General features: G+C 35.3%; 1 protein-coding gene across 1 annotated transcript in view; it reads right to left on the minus strand.

Annotated features, from left to right (window-relative positions):
• Nucleotides 1-27469, minus strand: part of CPEB3 (cytoplasmic polyadenylation element binding protein 3) — a 99782-nt gene that overhangs the window by 44579 nt on the left and 27734 nt on the right. Inside the window, 2 exon segments of the mRNA XM_009323264.1 lie at nt 10688-10744; nt 22479-22569. Of these exon segments, the coding sequence (XP_009321539.1) occupies nt 10688-10744; nt 22479-22569 (148 nt within the window).

Raw genomic sequence — 27469 nt, forward strand, 5'->3', positions numbered from 1 at the left:
ATAGCCCTCAAGGATTCAGAAGGAAGGAGTGACCTAACAACCCTTGCCTGTGGTCCTGGAAAGGCAGAGGACCAGAACATCCACAGTGGGACAATGTTGGCAAGAGAAGACAAGTTATGTGGATGACAGAAGTTACTCTGCTGTTTAAAGTTACTCTTGCTCAGTTAACATACATCCTGAAAACCAAGAACACAAGCAAGCAACAGGACATAGCTTATTGTATATCAACAAGTAAACCACCTTCATTCTTCAGCTCACTATGTAGGCTGGGAGTAAGTTTGGTTTTGCCCTGTTGTTTGTGTTGGAAGGTTCCAACACAAAAAGGGACATTGTGTAATTTGTGTAATAAAAGCAAACCATGTAAATAAATACCAGAATTGCACAAACGATTTCTGAGAATTATTATTAGCAAGACAGGTGTTCTGCAATTTATTTGAAAGAGATGAAACCAAGTGACAACCTACAGAAAAGAAAGGACTGTGACTAAAACATATTCTTATGAACTTAACTCAGTGCATAACGTAGACATGAACCATATAGCTCAGCTAGAATACCTATGAGAGCTCATATGCAATGCCCTGCTGGATAAGACCAATGAACCATCCAGACAAGTGTTCAGTCTTCAATAGTGACACTAGAAAGAGCATGTTAGACTGGCCAATATCAGTGGTACGTTTCTCTCCTATGACCTTAGCATTCATAGTATTTGGATGAAACATGTTAGGAGGCACACTCTCACCTACTTCTAATCCCTGCTTAAAGGCCTTTTGTTAACAATTTGTCTAATGCTTTTTTTGAACCTGCTGATACTATCTGCTTCCACAAATTCCTGTGGCAGCAAGTTCCAAAAGTAAACTAAAGAAGCACTTCCTTTTGTGGGTTTTAAATGGATCTCCCAGAAGTTTCACCAATTGCTCCGTTAGTTCTAGCTCTGTGGAACATGGTGAACAGCAGTTCTGCATTCCCCTGGGATTTTTCTAAGGCTCCATCACATTCACCTTCAGCCTTCTCCTCCCCAAACTGAAGCGTTTCAGCTTCTTTCATCTCTTGGTAACTCAGTACAGTCACAGTAGAGACAGACTATAAGAAAGAACAGTTATAAGATCCAGAGAAAATTATTTTCTAGTAGGTAGCTATTTTGACAATACAAAATAAGGAAAGAGCATAGCTAACTGGAAAAAAAAATTAAGCTTCCAAAGGGAATAGAGAAAATTGAAACAGCGCAGTGAAACTGATGTTTGTTATCAGCCTCATTAGCTTTGCCCAAGGCTGCAAAGACAAAAAGTTTCCAAAACCCAAAGTTACGTGCTGTCACTGGTTTAATTTATTCCTATGGAATAGGATTATTCCATAGGAAGGCCATGAGAACACTTTTCTACAAAAAACTATGCATGCTTTAGGGCTTGTACTGGTTTACTATTCTGTAACTGGGCTGGCTATACTCATATAAGGCTTGTAGTATGCACTGTTCACAATACACTTCAGTTATAAGACAACAGAAAATAAAAATTGGTGGCACTTGGGAAAAATAGGTATCAGTGATGACTACACAAAAGCTCAACCTAGAAATGTGTATCATCTGACATGATTCAATTAAATGCTGACACAATGCATCAGTACAAGAAGGCGTAATAATAACTTCTAGTTCAATATCCCTGTGAACCAAGTTAAGAAACACTTGTGAAAACAAAAACCACCTTACTTGATCTCCTGGAGACAACAGATGTTAGTCATGTGAAACAATGAATATCTACTCTAACAGCTTAATCTCTAATTAAGGGTTCAATTTTTATGGATCAGAAACTGTGGGGAAAAGTTCCCCTGGGAAGACAGCTAGCTACAAAGGAGAAAGTTGGTAGAACAATTAACAAGCTTGACTGAAACACAATCACCTTCTTAAAACATTTTTTTTATGAAGCCAATCAATCACATGCTGATATTTATTCAACATGTTACTATCACTACCATCAAGAAAATGTTCTGTATAGAAACTTGAGTATTGTTCACCTACATCAAGCAGATCAAAAGCTTTCAGCAGCTTCACTGTGGCTTAATTAATAACTCGTGAGAGAAAACTTTCTGGAGAACCTTTTCAAGTGCATCAAACCTCATTAAAAATCTGATAACTTAAGTCTATAGACAAGCTGATGTACTTCCAGTATCTTCATATAGCAGATTATATTGCCAAATTAATTTGTTGATTTGTCTTTTAAATCAGATTCTAACAGCAACATAAAACTGACAAGCTGTGAAAGATCCTCTTCACAGATTTCAGCAGAGGGGACAGGATTAATTTGTGCTAGAGTCTGAAGACTGCATGATGCTCCTTACTGGAAGAACTCTGTAAAATTAATAAACTGAAAACACATTTATTATAAAGTTATTAAATTATGTTGGACCATGAAAATAATCTTTCCTGGTTAGGCACGCCCCTTAAAAGTTTTTCTTTATTTTAGATTAACTAGTATGCCTAAGCCATGAGATCTTATATGCCAAATAAGATAGTGACTTACAAGTTACTGACATCTGATCTCAGTGAGACTTCTTTTCTGATTTTTTTTCATTACTTTATTATAATACAGGATTGGATCTGTACGTTGTATATGGGTCAAATAGTTAGCATTTCAAGGAAATAATAAATTTGTGAATCCATAAAACATTAACTCCAAAGAACTAGATCTACCCTCTTTCCATATCATAGGTAAAAGTGAATCTGAGCAGGTAATTTCAATACAGAAATAAGCGACACCATTTTTTTGTATTATCACATTTTATGGAAGACTTAACAGGAAGTATTTTGAGACTTTTAAAAACATGCTTTCTTCACTGTTGGTACTTATCTTGTTCACGCAATAATGTGTTCACAATATCAAAGATACACATTTCAAGGAAATCTTAAAGACATTTCTTAAATTGACTTAAAATAGAAATATCTCGGGGGGGGGGGGGGGGGGGGGGGGATTGGGGGGGGGGGGGGGGGGGAAGGTCAACATTTCCAGATTTGAACTTTTGGCGCTAGAAGGCCTAAAGAAAAGTTTATTTGACAAGACTGGGAACTTCCTTGATTTATAAAGGTACTAGAATCTTATTTCTAACTTGGAAAACTCATTTGTAATCTTGAAGCGCTCAGCAGTTCAGAACAATACTTGCTTTAGGACACTATGAGTTGCCCAATAATTTTCTGAGATCAGAAAGGAAAATATGTCAAGCTTTTTCTTTTGAATTGTGGGTCTCTGAAGTTCTTAGAGATATGGAAGTTTACAAGTGAATTACATGCCAGTGAAAATGAATTGATGAACTGAGAGGTGATAGAATCAAGTATAATTACACGATGTATCTTTGCTGTAACAGTATTTCTGTAGCACACACCTTGAACTCACTCAAGAACTCTTTTGCTAAAGTAACAAAAAGCAAATGACCAGAATAATCTAGGAACTCTATTTTTACATCATTAAAAATACACAGACTGAGATCAAGTATTTGTGTGCATATAACAAGAAACGCAGATGCAAGAAGTGCACGCAACATAGAACTACTATCAATGGATTTGAAGATTTCCTTTGGGTCATCATAAAATTCTGAGATGAGACATATGAATATTGCATCTTTGTAAAGTACTAGACTTCTTTTAAACTTTGGGCCACACATTCAAAGTTCCTTTCAGAAGCATCCTTGACTTTGCTCATTTCAGTCAATTAATTCGCGATAATGGACATAAATAAACTTTATTTACATCTTTATGATTTTAAAGGTATCTACCATTCACCAACCTGTCCCAAACTACCCACGTGGAAAAATCATATTTGCAATTCCAGAAAGACAAATCAAAAGTTTCCTCTTTGATCACTGTCAGTCCATGCTACTCTGTCTGAATGGTCAAGGATATTTAACAAACTGTCAAAAGGGGGGGGGGGGGGGGCAGAATCACTGAATAAGAGCTAGGTAAGGAACGTTCTATTTAAAAAGTGGATTTTCATACAGTTGGAGGTATGTAGCTAAAGCAGAAACAATTTGAGTAACTTAATTTTTTTACATTGAGTGCTACAAATTATATGCACATAAACATAGTTTAGAATAAATTCAACATTTTTACTAACTAAAATAGGAGTAAAGGTTGACAAGAACAGTTTGCATACAAAAATGAGGCCAATGCTTAATAAAACCAGCATGAATTTACTGAGTATAAAATACTATTTCTTGAATAACAATTTCTGGATTTTATCTAGATAAGAAGCAAGCTGATAAATGAGCATGACATGATAAAACTCAGTAAGTCATGTGCATAAAAGTATGGGGAAAAATAAGAATTACATTTGGGAGAATAAAGACTTAAACTTGGTTCACTATATTAACTTTTGGGTTCCTTGACATAGTATGTTTGTACTGAGCTTTATGTGTACAGAAATCTATTTGCTTCCAAAGGAAGTTTTGTATACATTAATCTGTTATTTGCAGAACGCTCACCCCATTTTTTCAGGGATAGCATTTGCAATTATTTTTACTTCAGCATTTGAGATTCGAGGGGTTATTTTTCATGATGAGCAATGCAACAGAACAGCTTGTTTAAGAAAATAATGCTCTTTCTTCTCCTTTTTCTATGGCCAGAAAAGCTGTTCACAAAGAACAAGACTTCTATCCTCCAGTCTTTTTAAAGAGGTCTTTGAAAGAAAACATATAATTCAAATAATTTGGGTTTTGGGATTGGAACGAATTATTGCTCATATAAGAGTGGTTCAAAAGGCGGTGCTCAATTTCCACTGATAGATGGGTTGGACATGCAGATGGGCATTGCAATAGTTTTGTGATATTAGCCTCAACAGTCCTTTCTGGTTCACTTTTTTCCAATGCCAGCAATGCAAGCGTTACAACAATCTCCCTGATAACGTATGCTGATATACATATACAACTGAATCCCATCATCGGAAAAATACAATCTATATGCAAGCTGTATGCAGTTAAGGCCCAACACATTGGACCTCAAACACTTGATCACACATGTGAACTGCATTTGATACTCAAAACTATTGTCTAACCAGCTTAGGTCTTCCTTCCTTAGGCATATTGAGCAGCCAAGTATCTGTGCAGGAGGTAAGGCTTATCTATTTTCATTTCTTTGTTTTAGCTTAAAAAATAGATTAATGATAAAACTCACATTTCTAACAACCAGGCTGATAGGAATTTCCTTCAAGAAGGTAGATTGTGCTCCCAATCTACCAAACCTAATTCTGGACTGCAGTCTCATCTCTTCTAGCATCATATATAATGCTTGTGGAATAGCCTGGCAAATCTTTTTCTTAAAATTCCGCAGAAACAGATGGCACTCACCCACAATAGAGAGGATCACATAGATGAAAGGAAAGCACATTGGTGCGGTTATGAGGCAGGAAAAGTGGTGGGGAAAAAACAACAAACAAGAAGGTAATAAAGAGCTACAAAGTTGGATTAAAACGAAGAAAATTTAAGAAATCTTCCTCTACTATAAAAAGATTTGAGCAGCCACTGATAAGAGATACTACCTTCAGTAATAGCCAAATCAGATCTAGGAAAGTTCAGATGCTAATATAAAAAATTGAAGGGAAGAAAGAAGAAAAAGCGTATTTTATTGCTCCCCTGCCTTCCCCCCCCCCTTTTTTTTTTTTATTAAACAGGTATAGAAGGGACTTTGAGATAACAGCTAGCCCGCCTCACGGCCCCCAAGGCAGCATCAATACTAACTGTTTGTACAGCTGGTTCTGAAAGACTTAACAAGGTTATGTATAAAGTGACAGTTCGCACACTCTGGGAGTCTTATGAACCCTGCTGCCTTTGCTATGTCACACTTTACATCATTCATTTTTTCCCTCCAGTTAAATAAACTCTGATCTCTTCACAATTAAATCAGGTCTAGTTTTGCAAACCTTATTAGCTCTCTCAGTGTCTTTCATTCCTTTATATTATTCCTTATATGTTGATAAGCTAGTAACACATTAGTAACCCAACTTGGCAATTGGGCTAAAGAGCCCAGCAAATTCCTATAGGCAGGTACCAAACTATTAGAAGAGATTGATGCCTCTTGAAACTTAGCCGCCCATTTTCCCGGAATATTATCACTACAAAACCCGAGCTTTTAATAGTTATTAAACTGCCAACCCAAGATTTTGCAGGACAAAAAAAATTCAATAAACTTTCTATTCAGAGCAGTTCATTTCAAGGTATACCAATAGCATTGGCAAAAGACTTAAATATAAAATGCTATTTCAGCAACTTAGTTATATCTAAACACTGTATGTGTTTGAAAACAATACATCAGAATATAGGAAAAGCCAAGCACAATAGCTCTCAAGGAGACAAGGCAATTTTAAAATCAATAGAAGCATGAAAATAAAAAATGAAATTGTTTTGCTGCCATTACACTTTCTGTCATGGCATGATGACCTCCCCACATAATTATTATCTATGTTAAGAAAACAAAACCAAAATCTCTACACAAACCTCTAAAAAGGTGCCCCAAACCCTTGCCTTAATGTATTTTTCAAATTATTTCATTCAGAACAAACAGAACTAAATGATACTAATGAAAAGAAGAAAAGACAGTCAGATGGAGAGCAAACAGTACCAGACCTCACAGATGACACTTATTTTCATATAAGGCAAGAATGAACATTGGAAGCAGATGGAACATTTGAAGCCCAACAGCAGTGCAAAGTCACTGTACAGAGGAGCTTTAGGAAAAACAAAATTCCAGCGCTTCACAAAGGGGTTTTTCTCATTTGTTGGTTTAACTACCTTTAGTCTAAACTCATTTTACAGAAGTGCGTTTGGGATCCCAGCAATACAGTTCAGTGCTTCCTTAGAAAGATCACACACCCTCATTTATTCCCCGTCTGCCTTTTTCACCTGCTGTACTTCTCTCCCACTGAAGTTTATTGTTGGCTTTCTGGAGTTCACAGGAAGCGTTAAAGATAGCTCGCTACCTAGCACATAGGTGACTGTGTATTCATGTTGATCATTTAGTCCTATTTATATAGCTAATTAAAAAGGAGCACATATTAACTCAAGAGAACATCCAGAAGCAATGGCTGCAGAAATGTATGACTGCAAATAGGAGTGAATACTAGCAAGAGAAAGGGATGGAGGACACCTTTGAGTTAATTTTGGGAAAGCAAATTAATTTATTTTCAGGTTTTGCTCAGTATTGTAAACATAACTTTTAATTAGTATTGCAAACATCTACTAAAAGTATCATCAACAGATGGTTTCTCTTTAAGTTCATACATGAATTTACATAAATAAAATCAATAATTCAATTTATGCCACATTTCCCCTAGAAATTACAGTATCAACTGTATTTAATAAGGTGCTGTAGATGAAAGTTTATAAAAATTGTTCTACTGTTTAGCTCAGTATGAATGACATTATTAAAAAGTTAACAAACGTGTCACTACTTGATTAAAAACACTATTTCAATTAGAGCTAGTATAGACAAAAGCTATAGCTTTTTCCCTATGCACAATGTTTCAGATCTAAATATTTGCATCTTCCTTTTGTGTAAATGCTCTTTAGGATTATGCTCAGATCTCTCTGAATAAACATTGCATTCCTCAATAGAAGCCTAATTCTGACAGAGAACTTCAACCGTCTCTACAATATAAACATGCTTATACACACATGCAACAGTTCGTGTATGTACACAAGCATAATGCCATTAATGACAAGAAGAGATTCATAATAATTATGCATTTAAAAGTAATCTCTTCTATCTCACTAATTTTATTATTTCCAAACTCAGTGCTTTGAGATGATGATGATTTATAGCTTTGCACAATGATGAACAAAATGGCGGTAGAATGCTCTACACTAAGCCCTGCCAACTAAGCAAGTAACAACTTCCCTCAAACCAAACAATCCCTTTCAACATTTATAGACAGTAGCTCAAGACAGTCAGTCAGGAAAATCCCTAGTTTCAAAAGGCTGTAATCAATAAATAAGAATATCAGCTGAAGTACAGTTGAAAGTGTCGCCATAAAGGATGAGAAGGAGCTAAAGAGACAAACACCCTTCAGAAAACTTCCCCTCTCCCTACAACACATGAAGTAAAGTTTTGCATTGCTGTTGGCATGAGCTTATGTTGTCTTCCAGCTTCAAAAGGTTGCGTACACTGTTAGTAAGGAATTGAGCTTTGAGTAATACATCTTAAAGATTATTACCGTGTCTTCGCAGGAAAAGAGAAAAATGCTTATGTAGCAACGACTATAAATAGAATGTGAAGGCTGGATTTGCAGATTCAGCAGACAGTGTTTGGTTTCACAGAAATTATATAGATATTACAAGTATTATGATTTAAAGAAGTTACATACGTTCTCCAAATTGTTCCAAAACTTACTGGGATGAAATCTCTTTGGGGAATTTTTATTTTATTTATTTTATTTTTTTAAACCCAAACCACAGCCATTCCAGCACAGGAAAGCATATTTCTTATTGGACTAACTTTCCTTAGTATATTTCCCCATGGCAAAGGTAATAGATCACATGGAAATTACATAGTTCTAAATTTCTCAGGTTTAGCTGCATAAAAAAGAGGCTTCAAATCACAGAAAGTAATTTTTAAGCTTATGTACTTGAATACTTGCTTTTATTCTCAACTCTTCAAAGATTTAAGAACAAAAAAACAGTACAATAATTCTAACTTCTGGGCTCTTAGTAATGGCCAAAAATGGTGTGGCCTCACCTAGTAAAGAATGGGAAGGAGAAGAGATGCAGGAGAGGGAAAATATATGGGAATTTATCCAGACTTTTGATTTGCGCTGAACGTCATTCAAAAGAACAAGCACTACTATTTTGCATAAATTGCGTATTTATGAATCCAGGTTTATGTAAGTCTGTAAATAGTTAATATTTCAATAAACCCATAATATTTTAAATACTGGAAATGCATAAATATATTTTGTTTAGGTCCCTCAGTTAGTTATACTAATCTTTTAGCCATATACCAGGCCTGTAGCTGCAAAGGATCATTACTTTTTTATAAACAATTAGAGTATGTATCTGCTGTAAAAATTTCAAAGGAGTTAGGGAGGAAGAAATATTTTCTTAAATTTTATTTCCATTTGAAAGGCAACTTTTTTTTTTTTTTTAAGTTTATCTAGCAACGATAGACATTAAAATATTCATCCATTTAGGACAAAAGTGAGTTGTCTTGAAATGAAACAACCCTGATTTGCTATAGTACAGTATATAGTATAGCTTTTTGTATCAGTTTTTCATTCCCATCTTTCAAAAATCTCTATAAGACTTTGTAAGAAATACTGCTATATATTCCATAGTAACTGTCAATTTTTAAAAATAACTCAAAGTTCAATCACAATCTCCCATCTTCACAATTATATTAGTATTGCAACCAGCTCATTGAAATGCCCACATTAGAACAACAAATACATTCTGAGACCAGAATTCACGTCAAACAGCAGCAGACTGTACTGTGTAGAACGTATTTACGCACACCCACATGACCAGCTTCCCCTTTTAATAAAGTCTTTAACTAAATGGAGCATTTCTCCCAGTTAATTACTTCATTTCCCATAATTTCATGTGCCCATAAGAAAATGGGGCATATATGCTAACTATGACAACAGAAACTGCAAAATATCACCTCATCATTAACGGTGTAAAGCTAAGAAAAAGAGCACAATCAAAGTCTTATAGGTTCCAAAAGCTCGCATTTAAAGCCAAATGTTAAAACCCTTGCATCTTGTCTATTACAAATTTTCAGTTCTTCACATTTATAAATTATTTTTTAATTCTCTTTGGTACTACACAAACAATAATATAATTTTAAGACTCTAAAAAACTGCAGTTTTCAACTATACGCAGTATAACTTATATAGACAGTGCAATGGAAAACATTTTAGAGAAGTTAGTAAATTAATCCTAACACCTCTAATACAACATTGTAAGCAAAAATGGACATCTCAAAATAGTTAGCGTTTCTTAGGATTAGATGGACAAAAACTGTGCTTTGATTTGCATAGTTCAGCTCTACATTCTGCTGGTGGTGTCTAACACCCCACTGCCCCCGCCCCTGATACGAGGCTGCCTCTAGAGCTTCCAGATCCATTTTGGCAGGTGTTTTTGAATGCATATGTTCGTGACTGGATTTTTAAAATTTATTTTTATTTTCCAACACAAACAAAAGCAATAATCTTTCCCTGACATTCAGCCCCACACTTTTTCCTCAGCATTTAGATGTCTAAACATTCTCTCCAGTCCTGCCTACATAACATTTTAGGGAAACCAACAAAGTAAACTCCATCAGCCAATGTAACTGTATGCAAAACTTGTAACAACTCATCCCAACAAGAAGAAATATGTCTAGAGAGATATCAGAAATTAAAGTTACAGATTTAACATGCATACACACCCACAAAAGAGGGAATAACAGAGATTGTTTTTCAAGATTATCTATAGCAGGCATTACGAAGCTTCCAATGGAACACATAAAGCTATTATAAAGCTAATACAAAGAATCACCAATTCTACCAATAAAATCAGAGATAATTGATTTATGAAAATCGTTTTAAGATAGTGCACATAAACTTCTATGCAAATATTATTACACATATTTATGTCTGACTGTACAGCTACGTACACAATAAATGTAAGAAATAATATTCAACGTGACAACATTAGTCATTAGATATTAACTACTTACTATTAAGAGCCATAATATTGTCTGTTCCTGGATGATGGAAGTTTATTCCCATACGCCCTGCAATATAAATAAAAGCTACTTTTAATGTTTTTATTTCCAAACTGAATTAAATTTATTAATATGAAAAGTTGCTAAAGAGGATGAACAGTCCGGGTAGCCAAATCTTCCATCTACTGAAGACAACTTCCCAAGAATACACATTTAAGATATTTAACACTGTAGTACCTTTACTGTTATGTACTTAAAATACTGAAAATCACAAAATAAACGATGAAATAATTATTTTTTAATACATCCCTTTGCTTTGCGCTAGGAAAGTATTACATTTACCCTTTCAAAATAAGGCCTCAAAGTTCAACCTTGCTGCAGTTATGCCATTTGTAGTAGGCTTCAAATAATGAGTACAGCATTACAAAAACTCCACTTAATCAGCAAAAATAAATCACTATTTTCCATACTGCCTGTGACACCAGAAGCTCTTGAGTTAACAGATCATTGGAGACAGTATGCTTACGCTGTTGTTGTATTCTTTCCTAAGAATCTGCTATCGCTTACTATTTGAGATAAGATATTGGGTTAGCAGGACCATTGTTCTCATGGAGTACATTCATATGTACTTTGAAAAATATTTATTCTTGACCATATATGGGACCATCATATACAGAAGGTTCACCATGAAATTCGAATGAACTCTGCTGGTGTCAGTTTCCAGGAAGCTAGAGATGCAAAATAGTACCGATTTTCTCAGGTGAGATTTAACAATTGAAAGGTTGGCTTAAGAAGATCTCTGATGACTTCAGGAACTGGAAGCGGGAACAAATTCACACACGGTTATTTTGTTTCAAAGGAGAATTAGTCCACTGAAATCTACTTTTACTGTCAAAGGAAGAAATGAGCCAACTCTACTACTGTTCAGACTAGTTTTAGGTACTATTTAACTGAGCCGAAGTATTAAAAACTTACCCTGAAGAAACTTTGTAACAGGACTTTCTTAATTAAACCCCCCGAAACAATTTGAAAGCTCTAATTGATATTAGTCCTTGTTTGGAAAAAGATATAAAAGGATCGTTATAGCCACATAAAAATGTATTCCAATTAAATAATGTAAGTAACTTAAGTTACTTACAAGTGTTGTAATCCATTTCATATGCTCTCTCTAGATTTGTGGTTAAGTTCAGGAGTTAAGGAAGCAGGCAGTTTACATTTCTTCACTACACTGGCACTCAAATATGGGAGCTCAAGACCCACTCGCTATACTGAATAACCAATATAACCGTTAAGTTCCTGTAGTGTAAATTCTCTTCCATACTTCTGCAAAACCAAGTCTTAACAAATAAGCTTTGACAAAGCAGAACTAAAGCCAATCTTCTCCAACATTTTTAGTTCCTATCAATAAGTTAAAGCCTTCTATTTCAAGTCACAGAGACTGCTGTGCTGTAATTAATATTCTTTCTGAACAGATGCAACATGAAGTTTCAGTACACTTCTGAAACTGTCACAAGCAGTTTAAAAAAAACCATATATTTATTTTCTTCACAGAATTCTCTCATTCTTTTAGAAAAAAGTGCCACCACAACAAGACTATGAAGCAAAGAGCACCTCCAGAAAGAAGTGGGGGCAGAAAGAAGGTAAATAAAATTTCCATTTTTACTTTCCAACTCCTTGAGCAACGCTTCTTAAAGAGATCTTCATTAATTACTTCAGATTTCCTAATTACAGACATAATTCTCCTATATGTATTTTCACATTAATCTGACACTGCAGAAACATTAAAGCTGCTACTATTTCAGTTAGTATAAGCTTGTGCTAAAATATTCCAGAAATCTTGCCAGATTGACATTAATTCCCTTTTCCTTAACAGCATATTAATGAGCGTGAGGTTACAGGTACTACTTGTAAAGAGAAAAGGTGTATACAATAATTTATACTTGCAAACTAATACTTGTAATGGAAAAAAGGGAACTGCTAGGAAAAACCTAGAGTAAAATTTGAATGCATAATGCTTGGATGGGCCCTTCTCTTTTCCTTAGCTGAAGCTGAAATTCTGCTGTTTGACCAGCTTCAGAAATAGAATCGTATCTGTGACATCTGGGTTTGGTTTTTTCCTCCCTCCAGGCTGTCACTGGACCAGGTGCTGCTTGTGTGACATTTGTCACCTGCCCTTGGCCTGCTATTTTTAAACAGTTCTTGTCAGCTATCTTTTAAGAGGAGCAGAAAATACAGAGCAGCACAAGCAGAAGGACATGTTCTCACGCTGAGCTAAGCAACAGCGTGCGATAATTCTGTGCATCTTCAGAGGTCCCCTAGTGCAATTCTATAGCAACAAATTAATGGAATACTTTCAAAACACACCTGTATGAAAAGCATTCAAAACAACGATTGGTAATGCACCAATCGTAAGACAATTAGTTACCAATAATTATATAGCCTTTCATATTAGCTACAACATTTGAATATCTTGCTGTTTGAAGGACATAACTGAAAAAAGAGGCCATATGAGATTACAAAACTGCATAATTATCTAAGGAACAAGAAGAGAGCACAAAAACGAAATTATAAATTTATTCATTTAAAGGTGTGATTTAAAACTGGGAAATGTAATTAAGAATATGTACTTTCAAAGACATATTTGGGTTAAACATAGAAACAACTATCGGAAAACAATCAATTTTAAGAAAAGCACATGTATGCTACCTGGACCTTTACGAAGTCTATATAAGCACATATTTGTAATTACAGTTTTAAAATGAAATCTCTGGATAAAATTTCTACTTTTCAAGAATCTTAAGCACAACAAGCAGAAACACAGAGAAGTTAGAGCACAGAAGTTACGGACTCCAGCAGTTCACTGAAGTCATAAACAGGAACCCTTCCAGTAACAACATCCCCAGTACTTGTATTCAGCGTACATCTGCCATTTTCAGTTTGCCTGTCTTGGTTTCATAACTATCTACTGAGTATATTTTCAATTATGTGCTCTTATAACACACACTTATATTACTGCCGTTAGGCTGCAACGATAATCACTCTTTTACATAAGTCTTTTCAATTCCTAAGTTAAAAAAAAGAAATCCAGTTGTATACTTCTTGGTTTTTAAATATTTCAGAGTATAAATGAGAGTTTAATGATTCTTGTATAGCCCGGGCTGCTCTTTTGCGTATCTTAAGTCATTAAATTCCTTAAATTCTCTCTCCTAACAGCATTTGGAGAGACTTTTCTGGCTGGATTGCCTAAGTGCTCTGCTGCATGCCCAATATGATGCTTGTCATGGCAGAGAGCCCAATTCCTTCTTAGAGCACATCTCAAGTATGTGCATCTTCTCCTCTGTATTGTATTGGAAATAAGATGATGTTAAATAGAATTTAACTTCACCTCATTCTTTGTAGAAAAGTCATGATTTTGAAACAATTCTGAAATCTTTCCAGTAACTTAAGGAATTATACCCTTCCCACATGAATCTCTTTATTAAATCTTTCACAAATATATAATCTGATTTTTTTTAATTGTCTAGATAATTTCAAGTTACATGAACAGTTTTGAAAAAGAATGTTGTTCCAGAAATAACAAACCTGGATATCAGGCACAGTTTTACCACTATTGCAGTTTTTTGACAGTGTTTAGTGCCAGGCTTGCCTATAGTGGTCCCTTTAACCTCAACTTTAAAATCCACTGTTTTTAGCAGATATTCAAGCTTATGAGCACAATCTGTTTACAAGTAAGTGTAAAACTGATCTTTGATTTAATCTTCATATATATGTGCTGGTATTACCATTATTTTCCCATGTCTGAAACAAACACCAGTGATTAACCAGTTCCAGATCTACAACTACTGTTTTTGCTTTAAGAGATTTCTGAATTAATTTTCTCTTTTTATTCATTTTCTCTTCCTAAGTGCTCTATGGTTTTTTTAACTTGTGAAATCGTAATCAGCTCCTGGACATGAACACTCACTCAGTGAAGGATTTTTAAGATTACAGTTACCTATTCTCATCATTTTCATGTTACAATCAACGTTCCAAGAAACGATGTTCATTGGTTATATATTGAGTAAAACTTCTTGCACTGTTATAGCTCATGTCTTTCATCAAGATCAACCACTTACACCAATTCAGCAATTGGTATTTGGCATAAGATTTGCTAGAAAATAGCAAAGCTGGCCTGCTTTTGACCTGTCCTGAACTTACTGGGAATGAGAACTTCCTCTCGCATAGTCCTTAAGATCACTGTTGATATCAATTACAAGTTATGACTAGACACTCCACTGGCAAGGTCAAATGAAACTGGCAACAGGATTAGGTCTGCTATACTTCCTTAGTAATAATACATCCTTTATCATTCTTATCTCTTCTATCAAATGATTTCAAAGTTGGTGCCAACAAAAGGCATTGCAAAACACCAATAGTTATTTGGATGGACAGGTAGCAAGTGGGGTAGAGCAAAATTTTGACACAGGAAAGTGCAAAAATCAAAGCAAGACCACTATTCCATCGAACATCTGAAACAAGAAGATTATTTTGAGCTGTATGTATTTGGGGGTCTAGTTTACAGCACAACCTAACACACACCCCCCACACACACACCCCCCCATGCCCCAGCTCAACCGTGAGTCTTTGCTCCATGATTCAAATGGCCAAAAAGCATGAAGCATGTGTGTGTATATAAGAATTTTAATCATTTTTACCTGAGTAGACCTCAGACCATTCTCTCTCCTCTTCCCCCCAAAATACAAACAACTGAAACTGATACTACACTAACTCAACATACATGCCCAAAACAATTTCAAAAGCAAGAACTGTGTAAGCAAGGGTATGCATAAAGAGTTATAAACATAAAAGGTAACTCCCTGAAGAAGGTTGTTGGCTTTTTTTCTTTTTCCTTTCCCCTCCCCCACTCATGTTTTTTAAGTCTACCTGCCATTTGTTCACACCCATAATTTAAACACCTACTTGGGACTTACATATCTTTTACACATTAACATACTCAGCAGAACAAAAATACTATTGTTTGCCAGAAGGGAAATATGAAGAAGTATTACTGTGTTTACACGTATATATTTTTACTGTGCAAATACATATTGCGGCAATGTGAACAGAAGTGTATAATTATCAGTTATGAATATCAGTAATGAAGCTTGCTGATACTAACTTCTTCCTATCACTGACTAAACAAATACATGCCATCAGTAGAGAAAGCAAACTATAAAATATAACAGCATATACATTACAACGAAATACATTCTTCATAAGTAAATTACATTGCTCCAATAAAACACAAAGGTCTTGCATATATTTAAGAGTGCAAACATTTTTTGCTTGAAAACAGTTATATTTTCAAAATATTAGTACTTTAAAAGCAAGACCTGATGAACATAAAAAGAAATTTGGCTTTACTTGTGAGGGGTAGTGTATGTACACATATACCCATTCTACATGTAGTTCTAGAACTGTAGTCAGAAGAGCAACATTGGTATTCTTACTGGCAAGTTTGGAGGGAATAAAATAAACCAATATGAAAGCAGACTTTTCCAGTAGCAATCTATGCTAAAACATACAAAACCCTCAAAACAGTAGAGAAGTGAGGAAGGAAAAAAAAGAAAAAAAGAGAAAGAGCTTTAGGTCTCTGTGAGGACAGTCTTCAACAGTACAATGAAAAAATTGAAATAAAGATAAGGAAAAATTGGTATCTGTATCACCACTCCTTAAACTAAACAAAGCAAACAAAAAAACCCCACCAATCCTGCCCAAAACAAATTCAGCAGGTCAAAGACAAGGACATGCTGGATGCCAGCAGCAAATTAGGAAGTATGATCGTACTACAGAATCATTGAAGAAAGCACTTATTTTAAGAAATATGAACCATTTAATGGTCATATTCTGTACTGAAAACAAAATATTAAAGAGGATTTTCTTAAATAAGCAGAGTTTCAAATTGAAAGGAAACAGAGTATGTTTCCTTTAAAAGGATTAGCTTGAGTGGCCTAATTTTACGCACAAGTAGATGTGCAAACACATCTGTCTGTTCACTCTGGTTTTCATGTGCATTTACAGAAAGGTGCCTGATGTGCATCGAGATTTTGATAAACACGGTTACAGTGCACTTTTTTCTAATGAAAGCGTGGCAAAAAGCTCTAACTGGGTGGCACCATTTCTAGGACTGAGATGACAACATTTGTTCTATTTGCACGACCTTTGTGTTCAGCTGCTGACTGCAAACACAAATATCATCCATTCACCTTCACTTTTTCAGGTCATATGGCAAACTTACTGCTTTGCTTACAGAAAGCTTATGAACAATTAGAGCTGAACAAAATCTGGTGGCATGCATTGAAGTTAACTGAAGATCAAGATGGAAAAGTAAAGGTCCATTCTATATGTATTACAATATTGTCTAAGTTGCATATAATCTTAAAACACTGCTGTCAAACCTCATGAACAACATAGTTAAGTTAAATGTAAACAGGAAATCTTAAATTTTACTTAGTTTTCATATGACCTGATACAGTCTTTACAATAGTTAAAAAGTAGTAACCCCAGTAACTTCAGTTTCCCGTTGTGCAAATATATAGGTGTCATTCATATTAAGTATTGAAAATCAAGATAAAGTTTCACCACAGATGCTGTTTCTACCTCTGAAGTGTTGTATATTTGTATTCAAAGTCTCAATCTCAGAACAACAAATGCTAAGATAGTCAGGGAACATGTACATTCTACTGAAATATTATGACATAATCAGCACATTTTATGTATCCTACAGTATGATATCCATTAAAATGAGTTTTAATAAAGCCTACTCTCAAAATTCTCCTTGTACATGTGCTGTCTCCAAATATTCATACCTGAAGATGTGTCACATTGATACTTTATAAAAACCTCAGAATTTTTGTTAGTTGGGGATTTGCACATTACAAAGTTTTTTTCCATTCTGATCTAGAATAAAACCCAAATATTAGTTATCTACTGTAACAATAAACTTAAAATAAATATTTCAAAGGGACATGATTTCTCTCCTCAATTTTATATTTTGATTCAGTTTCATGACCTGTCAGTAGCACATGTGCATAGCATATGATCTAACACAGCTGAAATATTTTATTTAATTATTTAAAAATAGAACAAAGGCAGCTGCTAGTTACTACTGATCAAAATATTTTTTATAGATCAGAATGCCTCTGTTTGTGTTGTAATGCAATAGTTTGACATGGATAAACATATTGCAACAGTGACATATTACACCATAGACTGGAGACACTTTGATGTAGGAAAGCAATGTTAGTCAGTAATAAGTAGCATCTACCCATAGCTATTCTGATAATTCAGTTTTGCCCTATAGCATTAGGTAGAAGCAGTATGTGAATACCAACAGGTTATAAAATACTGCAAATATATTCCTTCCTCCCTAAAGCAAAACTCTCCCATGTTTTTGTAGCATATAATGTATTTTATTGGCAACTCAGAAAATAAGTAAGACAGTTCAGGAAAAACATCTTAGAAAATATTGAACACTTCTGTCATATAGGCCTGGTTATGACTGACAGAGGGAACAACTAGATACCCTTGGCCATATACAGTAATTCGTCTTTAACTATAAGAAGCTTAACAATTCCTTTACTGTACTTTTTTCCTCTTTTTTTTCCTCCTTTTTGAAAGGAGAAAAGGATTTACGAGTATTGACTGAAAGAGAAGAAAAATGTTGAAGCTGGTCTTGATGGCAGAGAAAGCAGGTAAGGAAGTCTGTCTAACCATCTTGGGAGAAAAGAAAACAAGACTTCCTTTTTAATGAGTTTACATTCTTTAGATCTCAAAGCATGGAAATGGCAAACAATTTGTAAAGTTACACAGTTTCCAGACTACGAGGACAGAAAGACAGGAACCTACAGCAGGGTACCCCTATCTGGTAGGAAAAGCTGAGAAAAAGAAACCAGTTTTAGGCAGAAACTGAATAAGAGCTGACACTGAACACTTTCTCCCAAGACTTGGCTCAAGATAAAATGCAACATAGATGGATAAGCTGGTAATTTATCTAAGTCCAGAAACCTCAGAGCTAGGTATCAAATCTCTCTTTACAGCAAGAAACATCCCAAAAGAAGTAAGTGACCCTAGCTCTCCTAGCTGGAGAGCACCAACCCAGCCTGCCAATCAGACTGAGTTAGCACTCGCTCAATATAAGTAATTCAATATCGCAAGACTGAGGATCAGTTAGTTTCTGCTGCACTAACAATCCTACAGCCTTTCTTTTGTTCCACACTTGAAAGCAACACCCCCAAAAAATTTCACTTAATCACATGCCCTCTCAAGGCCAAGTGGATCATGCTTTAAAAAAAAAAAAAATTACCTGCTTTGGTGAACTTGAAATAAACACAATTTCCTCAGCCTGCAGGACAAAGTCTGATCATACCTCAGATTCAGAGAAGGTATGAAGCTTCAACTACTACAAACAAGAGGATAGACTATTCCTTTCTCACCCCTGAGCTTCTCCACTACCTCCGCTGAACAATGCAGAGTATGAGGAACTTATACACCAAAATGAGAAGAAAATATCCCAGAACCATGTCAATTTGGTCTTCACATCAGAATCTTTTATGCTTAACCCTCCCATCCACATTCTCATCTAGAGCCCTTGTTCTATATCCAAGATAATTATTTTTTTGTTTCAAGTATCTCCTGGGATGTGAGGGGGCACATATGCCAACAGGGGCTATGTTCCAAGCAAAGTTCAAACTTCACATAAACCACCAGCAATATTTTACTAATGAATACATATAAAGACAGTACTTCTAAAAAATATGCATTTGCTGAAGACTTTGTTGCCAGCGGCAGGCTGAAATGATCCTGAAATAGCTGCACTGGCTTGGTAACATGCATTGGAAGCTCCAAGACATGTATAGCTTTTCTAGAATTAAATCTTTGTGTTTTCAGAATCAGAGGCTTTTGGTACTCATCTTTTCACCCCTTCTGTTTAAAAATTTGGATAGTAAATGTAAGGCCAACTGACATGTAACTGCTGTTAGCTAAAATTGTTTGAGAAAACAAGGCTCATTTACCAAAAGGTGAACAATTTTAAAAGTCATTTGAAAGCCACCTCATTATTTTTCTTTTGTCTGTTTGTTTTTTAAACCAGGATTTTTATGGTTGTTTTAAGCTGCACAAAACCTAGGAGAGGACAGTCACAGATGCCAGAGGAAGTCCAGATTTAAAGGGAAAAAACACACCCAGTTCACTATGAAAGACAGAGGAGGTAAAATGAAGAGGAAGTAGCTCTGAGATTTGATTAATAAGATTCCAGAAAGAGCAGTTGAAATTTCGCACAAGAGGCATTCACGCAGGAATGTCTATGAGGAACTGAAAAATCAAGCTGAAGTACATAACCAGTATATTCAGAAAGCTTCAAGGTGAAAATAAATGACAATGTGACAATGACTTAAGAAACAAGCAAAAGCAAGCAGAGTCAATCACTTACTTTCTCAAGGTGATCACAGACTAAAATGTGCTGCTACTTTAAGGGGGAGAGACAGAGGAGAGTGGGATAAATAAGAAAAAAGCAAGTGAGTTTAGAAGACAAGATTAAGTGAAATCTGAGGAATGTGCAGAGAAGGACAGCAGTTGAAAACTTTCTGCATCTTTGGTGGAGGAAAAGCAGAAAGTTGGAGGTACAGGGGAAGAGTCAAGACCAATTTTCACAGAAAAGGCAACAATGAAAATGCAATAGGAAAGTGACTTGAGGAGTGGATCAATGTTTGCAGAAAAATAGTTAGGTTTTTATGAAAAGGATTCAGTTGAAATAGTAACATAGATCTGTTTAACACAGAGGAAGACAACACTTCTTGGAAGGGAGAATGAACATGTCCTGAAACAGCCACTCCTATGAATATTGCCAGTCATGCTGCGTGGTGTGAAAACAGGAGTAGAGGAAAGCGCACACTAGGTCAAGCCAAGGCTTTGATACTTTTCAAGAAAAGCAGATGCTTAAGGAAACCGAGAATTTTATTTCTACCTCATGCAAAACACCAACATTAAATAGCGTTATGACACTCAGGTGCAGCTATGGAATATGCCACTTGCAACACTTACATAGACTAGCTCAGCTGAGTATTGGAAACTCTTCTTAATAGAATGACCAAACAACACGAAAGAATTAAAGATTTGTACCCATTATTATTTTATGTGCTAATATTCTCACTAAAAAACATTTTTAAATTGTTATAAAGAGACAATAATAAAAGTAATAAAAGTATAAGCAAAATTGCACTTACAAGATGTTAAAGTCTTTTTCTAGAGTAATACAATTTCTAATCCAACCTTTCTCATTTTTTCCATCCTCAGGTTCATATGGAAATTCAGTCTTTAAAAAATTAGTCTCAATTTGTATATTTAAATAAATACTGATTTAAAAAACATGGAGTTTTAGCTAGATTATAATACATTTAATAAGATACAATAAATACTTAAAATCTACTTACTAGCAATTTGGATTTTTTTTTTTTTTTTTAATACAAGCTATACGAAATGTATATCCAGCAGAAATCTCAATTTTATTGAGCTTGGTTTTTTAAGTTTCAGGTTAACACTTATTTTGGAGGACTATCATCAGAATAGATATGAGAGTAGTTCTCACCATTTTAGACAGCTGAGTAACGGTTAAAGACATATAAAGGCTATAGCACAGCAAATTTCAAGGTAATAATGGAAAGCACAGGTTAAAAGAGCTGAGAGTACAGAACCCAGTTTGGTATGGTTGATAAAAAAACTCTGTACCCAGAAAGATGGTGAAAAAGGCACAAGACCTTAGACCAAGAAAAAAAATATTTTTCCACATGTAATATATAAATGGGGAGGGGAGCAAATGAGTCGTGACATCAGAAAAGTACATATATAAGCATTAGCATAGGAAGTGCCATACACAGCTAAATTCCTTCTCTATCAGTTCCAGTGTCCTGACTTCTTAGAGTTTGGGAATCATTTCTAGCTCAATATTTCCTTTGTATATGGCTTACTATTAGCTTCAGTCTTCAAAGTCAGCAAGAACGCATGTGAGCAAGAATGTGTACCTATTTTTAAACTTAGCCAATGAAAGATTGAGAGGAGTGTGCAAGTCGATCAGGAGTTTTATTCCTTGAAATGCTGCCACATCCTTTCACTATTCAGTATCAGCTAAGTATTAGAAATGGTTTCATCTCCAATGCTACACCTGGTAGAACAAACACAGTTTAGTAGTACAAATAATCAAAACTTTCCCAGCATTTAACAACATCTTATAGCTTTGGCTCCTCCTAACAATTTGAAATCCAAATTAAGATAATTTTTTTTTAAAGAAACCTGAAACAACTGTAGAGAGTAAGCTTGATACAGTGGTTGTTTCAGAACCCTGTATACCAGGTTCTGGTATTAACTTTGAATAAGATGTTGAACTTAACAATTGGACTCCAGTTGCACTACACATTTTCTGAACTGAGTGACTGCAGCAGGAGACCCAACTGTGCAATTTACTGATACACAAAACCAAGTTTCGGAAATGCCAGTTAGATAATATTATGATTGTGCACTTATTATAAACATATACACATTTCACCTTATCTTCCTACAGTAGAGATGATTATCTTAAGATGGGAAAACAGAAGTTTTACATAACTGACAACTCATTCATTAGCAAAAAGTGTATAGCAATACTCAAAAGCTGATTTTTGTTTAAACACCAAGCAAGCATGGACATATGAATATTCCTAACCTGTAAAATGATTCCTCCACATTATATCAGCGAAACTCATTGGTGGGCCACTGGGAGGGTAGTGTTTACCTTTCAGAGGCTCATGATCAGTCCTTATCATATCCATTAAGGAATTTTCCAAAGAGTGCAAGTTAAAAGTGTCATAGGGCCTATTCCGGTCCTAGAAGGGAAAAAAAAAAAAAAGAAAAAGAAAAAAAAAAAAAGACTGTTATAGAAAAAAAATTAATTTTCTAACACAGGCTCATTTCTTATTTTATAAAACTCCAGCATCCAATTCTACATTTCTTCTTGATAGAACTTTTTATATTACAAAAAAATTGATAAATATAAGCCTACAGTTGTTGAATGATACCTTGCATTTTGCAACTGCTGCTTTCACCAGTACAGCTATGCAGAGAGGCTTTTTAATACTTCTAAAAATATATATACAAACAATAGTTAATTCTAAAAATTATCATTTAAATAAGAACTTAGAAATAAAGCAATGTTAATGTTTACACTGGAGAAGTGAAATTGTTTGAGAGTTCGGAGATTTTTGTTCTATAGCTTCATCATCTGCCTTCTGTCACAGTGCTACCTTAACATCAGAGCAGAAGCAAGCAATGCTCAAGATGCCAGCAGGCACATTTGTTCCAGAAAATACCTAGTAATTCTTCAAATCTCTAACATGAATCTCACAGGTTTAAGGAAAGCACACTAAATGTAAGACAAAACAAAAAGCAAGATAGGATATGCAACACTTTCAGACGAGGGCACTCAAAAACCTGAGTAAGGGTTGGTTTGTATTGTTTGAACCTCTCATTTTTAATTCACTGTAGTTCAGCTTCTGTTTTTAAAGTAAGTGAAAGGGAAAAAGAAAAAAACAAACAAAGCACAAACAACCTTTAGCAGGCCTATTAAAATAACCAGTTTCAAAGTTCAGGAACAATCTTACAGAGGGAAAAATCCACTCATGCCCATGTATCTGGAGTACTGTACGCAATGGGACAGCATAACAGAATGGTCCCCTTGTTGTAGTCAGTTTCTAAAAAGCATTAATTTTCTTATTCTCATCACTATCATTAAAAAAAGTAGTAAAGCACAAGTATGTAAAAGATAGCAATTTTTCTTTGTACACTGTATTATGCTACAGTTAATAGAGAGAGTGGTATTACATTCTACTGTGCAAACTGAAACCTTCATTGTAATATGCCCCCAAAATTCCTGGAACAATGTTTTCCATATGCTGGTTACTACAAGATAATCTTATTGATTGAAAGAATAAAATTTAAAATCCTCAGACAAGAAGCAGCAGTATCCACAGAAAATGTAACACAAGTTTTGTCTTAATAAGTAGTATTTCTCTTGAACCCTCCTTTTCTTAGGTTGTCTTTAAATAAAACTAAAGGAGAGAGTGAGTTGACTGGTATAATTAAGCTTTCTTTTAATATTCCTGTTCTGGAATTCAAATAAATACACGTTATTAAAAGTTTGCTTTTACAGAAAGCTCTGAAATACAGATCTTCCTACTGCCAAAAATCTCATGTTCCCAGTCTGCCTACTCTGCACTGAAGATCCAACTTCCCTTCTCCAACATGCTAATTTTGTATTTTCTGTAAGTGGACTAGCATTATTTTCTTCACATCTATTGAGCATTTTTGGCAAACATGATGTCCAAATAATAATACTTGATTTCTGTTAGAAGCTATACTAAGCACTAAAGTTCAAATGAGCTCACTGATTTTCAGTCTTCGTTGTTGATGATTTTTGTCTACTACAGCTGCTTAGAATGCCAACATTTGTATACTGTATTTAAAATAGTACTTGTTCACCTATCTAAGTGGATCAATACATATGGAATATGAAATAAAATTTATGCCCATGAAATCTAAAATAGATTGGCGGGGGGGGGGGGGAAAGTGTGGGTGTGGGGGGGACACAGGCTGGGGACGACAAAAACCCACCACCCTGAGGTAATTTTTTTCCCTAACAGAAAACTATTTTGGTTAAAACAACACACTGGTAAAATGTAGTAGGAGAGAAGAGTTCGTTTCATTTCATATTAACTTTCTTAAAAGAAATGCAAGGCTAGATTGAAAAGAAAAAGTGTAACTTAGATGCAAAAAAATTTCTATTCTTGTGATATTAGTAACTTGATTAAATAGGATCTATATTATTCCCTCAAAGCAAGAATTTTAGTCATCTTTTTCTATTTGTTTCTTTTAAATACCTTTTAAATATCTGTACTGTGAATACGTAAGGAGGTCAGGTGTTACAGTACTGAACTATAGCATCTTTTTGAAGAGAAAATTTGAAAGCAAATATGCAGCTTATATCTTAAATAGGGGTGGGGAAGTATTTTTCAGTCAGATCAGTCCCCTGATCTGGTTTACTATACAGCTGTAGCAGAGATGAGCTGGCAAAACCAACACTGGCAGGAGAGCAAAAGGGCAGGACTGCTGCTTTTGCCACAATGATAGTTTATTCCAGCTTTAAACATTCCTGAGATTACAGTCTTAGAGGCCGGAAGGAATGAGTTCAGAAGAGGACACAGCGTACAAATTGAATTTAATTGTCCTTTATTAACATATGTATGTTATATTAAGTATGCTACTATAGCAGTAAATCCCTGGCAGGTCCTACTTTGTTCTAAAACTTCCCAAGGAGCTGTGCATATGGACGCATGTGAAAAAAGGGGAGAAAAAAAAATCGTAGCGTCAAAGGCAAGGTTATACAGGGCAGGTTTGCTAGAATGTAGATCTTTCTAATCTTTTAAGGGGCGTACAAAGCTGCAATATATTTTCAAGATTAAATTAGACCTACATTGGACACAGGAAGATCAATTTAATCAAAACCCTTTACATAGGCAATTACAACCCTTCCCACTACAGCACTTGAGCAAGGTAAATCAAGCAAAGGAGATTTAGACATAACAGATTTTTATGAATATGTTGTGGCACGTGCATAAGTATAACGCATGCTGACTACAGATTTTGTAGTGTGGGTGATGAACAAGTCAGCGTTAACATTCTAGCTCCTAAGTAAAAGGGCTACTACCATTTTTCTTAGTAGCTTTCATTTCAGTAGTAACTCATTTGTACTCAGCAGATTTGAAGATTTTCCTAAATTCAGCAATTTCTTCCAAGAAGCCTGGTGCTTCTGCACACACACGCACAGGATGATGTTTCCTTATTTCTCAACATGAACAGGTTCTCCTGGTTTTATGAACTGACACTGCTCCATTTCCCAGATTTGTCTTTTGCATTGTTTCCACAGGCTACCGATCTACTGCCAAACAATCTCAACAACGGAAACAATTCATAAAGGTCCTCAGTAGCACATGAGAACTTTGCAAGGAAGTTCTGGGACTAGGACCATGAATGGAAATCAAAATATAAACTACAGAACCATAAAGCAGATTAAAAAACTTGGAAAAGCAGTTTGAAAATCCAGCAAGTCTGGAAAATCTGCTGGGATCTTCTAGAGAAGACGAAGATCCTAAGACCTACTTAGATAAACTACATTATGGATAAAAGAGAAGTCTCCAGCTACAAGGCACTGTCTTTGGCTACACAGCAATCATTAAATCAGCAAAAGATTAAGTCCAGCCTGCCCATGTCAGATTGTACTTTTGCTGTGTACAGACAGCAGCTCCTTCCTTGTTAGCTTCTAGTGTACATGTCAGCATATTTCAGTTCTTACAATACTCTAGTCTTGAAAGAAAGAAAAACAGCTTAGTAATAACAACTCTTAGAGAAGATATGGGTCCCAGCACTTTAAATCCCAGCCCTTGGCTGTTATCTATACGTTCATCCATGACAAAGACTTCCTCAAAGTGTGTATGTTAAGCATAGTGAAAAATTACAAATGCATATGCAGGATCAGATTTTTGAAGAATCACAATGTGAAATGGACTTCCAGTTGAAGTTGGGTCTCAACTTTCTACCTTTAAATATCTCACTTGTAAGGCTGATTAAAAACGTTACAAAATACAGTATCTATAATCTGTCTGTTAATTTAAAAACAAAACCAAAAAACCAGTAACTTTGCCAAAAAATAACTGCAGAGTCAAGACACTAAAATAAAATGAGAAAATACAATTATTTGCATTTTACCTGCATTTTACACTTTTGTGCATAGGTATTATGCTAGCCTTTAATTACACAACCATAATAATTTTTCAGAGGTCTCCAGTCTCCATCCAATATGCATAATGAATCAGCTCCAGGAATGAATCAAAACAGTGCTTTGAAGAGGTCTGTTTATCTCTAGGACAGATGCCTGTATTGCTTATTCCAGGAGATGGCTGAGGTGTAATCAGTGTGTCAGCAAATTCCAGGAGGGGGAAAACACATTCTTAAAGTTAAGGGTTATCTTAATTGTGAAACAAAGATTACTTAGCAGTACCTGAAGTATGTAATTGACATGTATGTGTATCATTTGAAATCAAAAGAACTTTTTTCCTTTGTCATACCCTGTAATGTGGTGTGCTTTGTCCTGCCCCCTTCAGACTCAGAGCGTGGGCATGTAAGGCAAGGCACACCTAGCACTACTTCAGTTCCCTCCCAATAGATACACAAACCATGGCAGGAATCTAACACGTTGCCCAAGCCTAGCTACTGTCCATAATCAAAACCCTTGACCATGTATTTATGCATGTGTTGAATCCTTGTTGGCATGGGCATCTGCATCTGTAGCATAAAATACACATTGAGCTGAGAGATACACCTGCCTATTTTTTAGTATAGAAGCAAAACCTCAGGCACCTAGACCCTTCCAAAGATACATTTCCCTGTGTCTATACAGTTCAGTCCATTTGCTGACTGACTTCCTATTAAACTTCCAAGCTTCCTATATTCTGAACAGTATCTCAGTTTCAGTAATTTATTTCAGTGTTCTACATTTTCATGCTGCCCTAGATTTTCAAGCTTCCTGCACCAGTATGTGGCACAACACAGCCCAACTCTGCCAAGCAACAAGATGGCCTCCACTCACTGAACTATTAACTGTTTCCAGGAGAATACCAAAACTCCAGTTAGGCTCACAGAAGTCTCAGCATTTTTTACTTACTAGATTCTGGG

This window comes from Pygoscelis adeliae, unplaced genomic scaffold (genome assembly GCF_000699105.1).
Source record: "Pygoscelis adeliae isolate BGI_AS28 unplaced genomic scaffold, ASM69910v1 Scaffold294, whole genome shotgun sequence".
Taxonomy (NCBI): domain Eukaryota; kingdom Metazoa; phylum Chordata; class Aves; order Sphenisciformes; family Spheniscidae; genus Pygoscelis; species Pygoscelis adeliae.